Raw genomic sequence first — 8469 nt, 5'->3', positions numbered from 1 at the left:
AAATATACAAAGAAACACCAATGGTTAAAAATACTTACCCACTACGTCCTGCTCTGAGACTATGCCACTAGGCTGTGCAAATAAGCAGGAAGACACTAACACTCACAGTACAATGAGCAAAAGTGTTTGTTTAACAAGTTGCAAGGGCAAACTAGAAAATAAAAATCAAAACTATCAACTGATGAGCACAAAATGTTTTCATTTTTTTTCTGGATAATCTTGTGCTATTTGTAATAGTGGTTTGAAAAAAGAAGGCTTTTAAAATTGTACATGTTTGAAAGAAGTAATCTGTTATGCAATAACAATTGTACTAAGCAGAAAAAGAGCAGCTGTTACTGGAAGTTATAGTTAATTGTTGTATTTTCCAGAACAAGGTTGTTTGGTGGGAACAGTGGGGAAAAAATATGCAAGCGACTGCCAAAAAAACAAGCTTGTGAGGTGAAACTTGAATTTGCTCTCATGAGAACTTTCTAAGATTCATAAGTAACTGAGAAAAGCATGCTGTATTTAAATCTTTAAATCTCTGGAGATGTATTGTGCTGTATAGAGACAGAGCACAGCTCACAGTGTTGGCAGGAGAAGGAAAGGAGAACAGAAATTCCATCAGAAAGAGTGATAGGAAGGTAAGACTCAGTCAGGGTGGAAGAAGGATAAAATACCTACTGCCACTTCAAATTGGGTGGTGGTTTTTTTTTCGTTTAGTGGCTCCCTGAGTAAATTTGAAGCATCTAACCTTTCCCTCTCTCCCACAGAACAGGTTTTCATGTGCTTCTTAAACCAAGCAAGCAAAGCATGTCCCTGTTACAAATCTGTGGAGTAATAGATGGCTAAATTAGCTGGGCGTGTTTTGTAAGCCCTGTAGGCCACATCTGATATGATATATGCATGCCTAAAAGCAGTGTCTGAAGAGGGGCTTAAACAAAGTATTCCAGTGAGTTCTGCCTATTGTTAGAGCAGTGGGAAAGCTGGGGGGGGGGGGGAAGTGCCCCCGGGCAGGCTGCAGGCAGGTGGGAGGAAGGGCTGGGGGCAGGAGGCGGGTGCCTCCTGCCCTGGCAGTGACCATCAGTCCCAGGTGAGCATTCCCTGCTCTGGCACTGCATCGGACTCATGGAATCTGCCACAGGGGCTGCACTCTGGGAATACAGAGCCAGCCTGTTCTTCCAGCACAAGGCTATAAAACACTGTAGCTCATAACAGGCAGCTATTTATTTCCTAATATGTCCTCAGGTGCCAGAGGGGAGACTTTTTTTTTTTTTTTTTTTTTTTTTTTTTTTTTTTTTTTAAATAAAAATAAAACCAGCACTGGAATGCATTTATTAGGGTTTGACTGTATTTATTTTGAACTACAATGCATTCATCTAGATCCATATATTTATTTTGAACCACAATACTTTGATCCAGATCCACAGACAAAGCTCCAAGAAAGTACAGTTTGTACTATACTCTGAGCTCAATTCTCTGGTCATTTATCCTTGCCTGTATTGCCACCTGTTGTGAATAATTCCACTGGCTTCTATGAAACAACAAGCAGTAGCCAACCTTTAGCCCAGTACTGTTTGCAGGATCACTCTCCAAATTACTGCAGTACTAAGTTTAGCTCTAAGGAATAAACACATTACCCCCAAAAAAGAACAAACTCAGAGTGAAAGTTGAGCAATGCTCTGAAATTAATTTCTTTCAACAGTAAAACCACTGAGGCTGATTACTATGAACTCATTAACCAAAAAGTCATTCAGCTAGAAAAGCTTTTTCTTTTGCCAACTGTACTATATTAATTTAACATGTGTGACCACTGAATATCAGTTGATATTAGAAAATTGCATCGTTCATGCAAAGTCAAAATACTTTTTTGGGTTTTTTTAATCGAACAGATAATTTCTAAGTTAGTTTATGGAATGAGGTGATTATTATTGTTCCCATTACATTACGGAAATACTGGACATGGTTCTGTAGTTAAGACTAAGGGAGAGGTTGTCCCAAAAGCAAGAATTAATTCTTAGACTTAGAAATTTAAACTATGTCACATCTGAGACAGGTCTACAACACCTTGTTCCTAAACGAAATTCTGGTTTTTGTGAAGTCAGTATGAATTGTGGAATTAGTACGAGGTGTTCTCAAAGAATTTTTAAAAATATTGAATTATTAATTGAAGTTTAAAAATAAATTCTTTAAGCAAAAGTAGATTCAACAAAAACTTGTTGAGACCACATTTAAGATGTTGTTATGCTATCACACGAGTGTGCCACTGCTTATGAGTTACATGTTAATAACTTCAGACAAGTAAGTATCACACAGAAATTCTGTGCATAGGAATGGCATAAGCAGGAGAAACAAGATTTCATGTTGATTTACAGGCAGAACCTCTTGTGATCAAAAGGATTTTGAGAAAGTGTACAACTTTACATATCTTGGCCAATGCACAGGCACACACCAAGTGTGGGCTGGTCACTCAGTAGGTTGTATAAATAAACTCTCCTTTTCACATTCCTGACCTGTATTCTGCTTTTACCTGTGTTTTCCATGATGTACTAAAGGAAAAACTATAATGAGGGATACGGAGCCTACCGACTGTGCAAAATTCTAACACAATAAGTCATAACTTGTCCCTACCATTCTGGAAAAAATTGGTTACTTGTGGTTGATTAGCTGCCTATTTTTATTTTCCGTACAGATATTTCATGCTAGATGTTGGCATCAGTGGAAGAGTAAGCACCTTTCAGACCTGGGGGCAGCCTTCAGGCTGTTTCTACCTCCACAAGAGCTCTCTAGACTGAGATGGTTGGCAACCACCTTGGAGTGTCCTACCCCAGGTATCACCAAAGGGTGAGAGACAGCTCTCACTGTAGGTGGGAGGGCAGAAGAGGGATTGATCTGCAATTGCTTTTACACCCCATCTTGTTTTATGTAGTGCAATTTATCCATATACAGGACAGATGATGTAGTTTCGTCTGTGCTGCCAAGAAAAGGTCTACACTTAGGTCTAATTTTCACATTGTACTCTTAATTCTTCTCTGCTCAGGTTGAGGACTTTCTGTAAACCCTCTCATCACTGAGACTCTTCAACCAGCGATACTGATACAATCCAACGTGGATGGGTACAGCTAGAGCCCAGTTTAACCCACGGCAGGCAAACTCTGAATTGAATCAGCATTTTGCACAGGCTTGATATGTCTCTGGGCAACCTGAGTTCATTACTGTTATGTAAGTTTTCTTAAAAACATGATTAAAATTAGAATTACACTCCCTCAAGTATACTGCAATATCTGACTCTGAGCTGCATCAAGCAAAGCTTTGCTTGACCTGTGGTTTGTGTCCCTTTGCTGCCATGACTTGGGCGTGGTGCCCCAGGGAGTGTGGGCAGAGACGTGCAGTGACACATGCCTGATCTGCCCAAATGCTGAGGCAGGTTCTGACCACAGTGTTTCTAAACCTCTTCAGTGGATACCTCACCAAAGTGCACAGGCTATTGGTGGCAACACAAAGGGTTCCTCACTTCAGAAGTAAAATCAGGAATGCAGCATGGAATTTTAGGGAGCAGGGTTGTAGGAATCCAAAGGGAAGAGCACCCTGGAAATGAGTGCATTAAACTAGTACCCTAAAGTTTTGCCATGAAAATAGCTACAGAGCATTGCTGAACAGGATGTCTGTTTATTCATGATCACCACCACCAACCAAGTATAGATGTATACATATTAGAAATGAACTTTGATTTAACTGAATACATTCAATTCACAAGGATTAAGCAGAAATAATTTCATTTTCAAGGCTGGATATTTAGGAAGTGGTGTATGTCCAACCACTTCTACTTAGTGAGAGAGAACCCAAACTTCAGAACTCTAACGTGGATCTGACCTTCCTTAGGGAATTTAGATCTAGGACTAGGTCTGAGACCAGTTTCTATTTTTAATTACTTCTACCAAGTTAAAAATTACTCCTACAATGCAGACAAAATCCCCCTGTGTAAATCATCATCAGCAGGACTCTATAAAGCTCATACAGACATGGGCCTTGTGCTGACCTCTGCACAGAGTAAGCCTCTGTTGCTGGGCCATCTCCACAGGAATGAATTTTATCCAGAAAGCACAGCGGAAGAGGTTCAGATTAATATTCTATGCTAGGCTTTTAATATTGGGTAGCATAAAGGTCAAGTAAATAGTCTAAAAATAACTGAACATTACTGCCATGAAGAAGTTACAGCTTTGTCTCTTTGGTGTTTATCTTGAAACACACAGTTTTTACCTTTTGTGATCATATTCTGAGTTACTGAGCTTCACCACTACTGAGTTGATTCCTTGCTGTTCAATAATGGCTCCATAAAAATTTACTAAGTTATCCAAAACTGTTTCATTTGACATTTAGGCAATTTGAGTATTGTTTTTAATGTTCAGGCAAGCCATTCTTAAGAAGTGAGCAATGCCCTTGCACATTAATTCAGCACTGAATCAATTAACTAGCAATGCATGCAGTTTTGTATCAATATCTCATCTATTTTCAGTTAATTAGGCAACATGATTAGGATCATATGTGTTGAATTAACAGGTCAGTGCATCATTTCACTACAAGTGCATCTAGGGGATAACTTGATCTGAAAGCCATATGAAAAGAACAACAATTTACCCTTCTCATACCTAAATTCCCAGTTTTGAATGTGATCAGCCCAAAGTTTCATGGAAAGAGTTCAGTTTTGAGTTCTATGTAGAATCTGTGCTTTGAAAGGTGAATTTTTAATTGAGGCATACACGTTTTATAAAATGGTCCAACCAACCATTTGCACAAAAACTGCACAACAAAATGACAGAAAAAATTCTTCCATTCTTACTCCATATTAGTCAGTTCATACTTGTCACGCACTTCGTTTTCTCCTCCTGACTGAGGATCTGAGTGATGCATTTCAATAAAAACAATGTAGGTCATTGCTCCAACTACACCTCCCAGCAGAGGTGCAACTATAGGGACCCACCACCAATTATTACCAGCCCTGTAAGACAAAAAAGAACATTAATTACTGTTATTTGTTACTCTAGAGAACACCTTACTCTACATTTGCCAGTGAACAGATACACTGGTGTGACACTCACCACAGCATAGAACTTTCCATTTTGTCTCACATTTTCTGTAAATGGATGACACCCCTGTTTGTCCTGCCCAGGCTGTGACTGGAATATTAAGTAACAAGCACTAGGCACGTTGGTCAGGTTGCACCTTAAAAAATAAGGCATTTTTACTGCTTGTCTGTTTGGGGACAGAGGATAATTTCTCTGTTGTGGAAAGTGAGCTTCATTGACTTACAATGAAATGAACAGGGACATATTTATTGCCCAGCAGTCTTGACTGGTGCTGTCACCAGATGCTTGTAAATAGGTTGTCAGGAGTAATCAAGGCAAATGAATGTTACAAAAATAGGTTATCTCATCCACAGGGAAAGTTGCAGGTTCACGCCAATAACGGTATATACGGTGTGCCTCTTGATATGCGTAATAGATCATACTTGCTTTTGATTATATTTGCCTTAAGGACTGTAATAAAAACACAGAGACTATAAAGTGGATTATCTTTGACTGGAGTGGTCCAGATTCAAATTTCATGAGGTAGTATCTTATCTCTGTGTTTAAAATGTGATATCTTTTGGTAAGAGGCAAATAGGTGTTCAGAAGTTTTATACACCTAAAAATCTTGCTTAGAATTTCTGTATTCACTAAGAAAATCTGGCAAGTTGGCTCCACTGAAATGTTTACATTCATTTTGCAAAATTACTAGGATTTAATTTTAAATATGTAGAATCATGAAGACTTTTAAAGTAAGTAGTCCACCACTGAACTGTATCAAACTATAAATAACAACTTCTTATGCTTGAAAATAGGGCAGGTAGAATTGCTCTCCCTTTTCTGAAGGTCCACATTCAGACAGTAAATAACTTTGGCTTCAGAGCACAGAATCTCTAAAACATACTGATGCATTAAGGTGTTTTGATTGGATAACATGCTGTATTAATTGAATATGTGAGTCTCCAGTGAAAATCCAGCTACCTCAATTTCATGCATATTGAAAATATTCCCCGCCCTGCCCCAGAAATACAAAGGGACAAATTAATCTACGAGAAGAACTTTACAGGAAGCTGCAGGGGAATTTTTAAACTATAAGGGTTAAATATTCACCACTCAGTTGTGTAGATTTATGCAGAAGTGAACTTGTGGTTCAGTCAAAATGCAAGAATAGAACTGGACAAATATCAATGTCCTATTCATGATGATATGATTCCTTGTTCAGAAATGCCTTGGATATCTATGTTTTACCTTTGGAGTTATTTATATTTTGCCCTGAGGATATAAGTTAACTCCTGATATTGTGCTATTGACTTTATAAATCTGTTTGTTGTTGAATCATGAATGTCTGTTAAGCCCTTGAATTTCTGGAACAAGCACGGACTAAGGTTTTATTGACTTAATCAGCACATCAAAATCTACATCAAGTAGTTGCACGTATTCTTCTGTGTGAAGTGTGTGTACATGGGCATGGAAAAAAGGTGTTTCTTGGCAAGTTTCTCTCTTGGCTTGTTCCACGAACTGGCATGTGCCTCATCAGCTTCCACATGACCTTCTCCAAATCATGGCCTGTATTCACAGCAGCTGCTGTCAGCTCTGCTTTAGACACCCCCTGCTAAGGTTCTGAGTGTAAAACCTTTATAGAAGGTGCTGCCAAAACTGAAACAAGATCGGGGCACAGCCAACTTAAAAGTTTCCACGACAATCCTGGTGTTAGCACAGCAGCAAGAACTCTCTGTGACAAGCCCAGATAGCTTCACTGAAGGACCCTTAGTGCCCTCATGCCCTGGCTTTACCCCAGTGCAGAGCCTCGCTGCCAAGCTGGCAGGAGAACACCCAGCTCTGCCTCGGTGATCCCCCGGTGTTCTTGCTGCTGGGTGGGGTGGGAGGTGCTGAAAGGGGAAGGCAGCACATGGACCTGTCCAGTGGCACTTTGCCCAACTGTGAAAATTTCCAGGAAATACAGTGTAAACATGGACTGGGAACTTTGGCCCGCTTTAGACTTGCAGATCCACTTCTCCCTGGCCCTGCTGCAGGACAGGGAACACGGGGGGTAATTCGGGCTGTGGTGCTGCTCTCCAGGAAGAGTGCTCAGTTTCTGAGGCGGCTTTGCCACCCGAGCCCCTGTGCAGACAAGAGATGTGTCTCCTGACCGCACTTTTTCCAAAGTGTGGTTCAGTACAGCCCGGGAGACTCGTCCTCGGTGCTGGTGACCACGAGGTGTCAGCGTTACCGCGCTGAGCCCGCACCGCCGCCGCCCGCCGCGGCCAGACCCGCCGCAGCCACGGGGCACGAAATACTGCTCTGTACGGCCGTTTCTCTCTCCCTCTCTCGGTGCTGTTTCATGATCTGTTTTGCTTGTCAAAATCGAGCCTGGTAATTGTACTTAAAGATCTGGTTGTTTTCTCACTCCAGACAAAACTTTGCTCCCCAAAACTTTTCTTAAGCTTATCAGAATATTAAGCATGTGCTTAAGAAAGACTCCTGGTTGTCGTCATGGATTTAGGACTAATCATTAGAAACGCTGAGGTCTCTAAAGTCAGCAGTTGTTCCCAGTGATGGGGACAGCTGACATCTGTGACACCTCCTCTCAACAGGTTGAGCACCAGTTTGCAAGAGCAGGCCCACTGCATTTATTGTGTACCAAATGGTGCTGCACTGACACTGCCTTTCCAGCTGGCTTGATTTTTGGGGAAGCTGCTCCCTCAGGTGTCTTTGTGCAAAATGTAGTAACAGCAACATTTAGAAAACCTCTGCTCAACTGCCTTCTTATTCTCTGAACAACTCCATGGTGCAACAGCAGAGTTCCCCTTCAGCCTACTTGCAGATCTCTGCCTGAATACATGAGAAAGCCAGAATTTACTAGACCTGCAAGCACAAAGAAGGGTAGAGGGAATGAACTAATTGTCTTGATGTTTAGAGCATTTGCTTGAGAACAGCGTAGAAAGTCTTGCTCATGTGTATCTGATCTATTCCAAAGTGGCTTTCCTAGTGGTCCCTGGCTGCTCTGTAGACAAAATTTGAACACTCATTGACCTGGGCAGAGAGTGACTCAGTTATCTTGGGAGATGCCTCCTCAATCCAAAGAATGTGCAATGTCTCCTCAGTATTTCCTGCTGCTCAGTTTGTGCAGCACTCCCCTCATGTCACTGTGGAGGTTTCATGCTTAGGTCCCTGATCCTGGGCATGCCTTTTCTAGGGAGCTTAGGCACCTGTGTGCCCTTGTTTTTTAAAAAAGTGCAGTCCAGTGGTGCTACTGGGGAGGAGAAGTTTGGAGGTAACTGGACTAGTGGCCTGACCTCCTGCCAGATCTGTGTTACATCCCAGCCTTGGCTCTGGCTTAAGGTGTGACTGTGTACCTGTTTTATCTATGCCACACCTGGCTTTTTTTGTATGAGAAAAGCTTTGATAGTTCTCTCTTCAAGTA

General features: G+C 41.2%; 1 protein-coding gene across 2 annotated transcripts in view; it reads right to left on the bottom strand.

Moving 5' to 3' along the window:
• Nucleotides 1–1854: 1854 nt before the first annotated feature.
• AQP9 (aquaporin 9) overlaps nt 1855–8469 on the bottom strand; it is a 28005-nt gene continuing 21390 nt past the window's right edge. For both annotated transcript variants that reach the window (XM_027881520.1, XM_027881521.1), the window contains exon 6: nt 1855–4978. In XM_027881520.1, coding sequence (XP_027737321.1) covers nt 4816–4978 — 163 coding nt within the window. In that variant the 3' untranslated portion in view covers nt 1855–4815. The remainder of the gene's footprint in view (nt 4979–8469) is intronic.

This window comes from Empidonax traillii, unplaced genomic scaffold, assembly GCF_003031625.1.
Source record: "Empidonax traillii isolate 1590-97213 ecotype Southwest subspecies unplaced genomic scaffold, ASM303162v1 scaffold90:size2128546, whole genome shotgun sequence".
Taxonomy (NCBI): domain Eukaryota; kingdom Metazoa; phylum Chordata; class Aves; order Passeriformes; family Tyrannidae; genus Empidonax; species Empidonax traillii.
The sequence above is the reverse complement of the archived record's forward strand: the minus strand, read 5'-3'. Positions and strand labels throughout refer to the sequence as shown.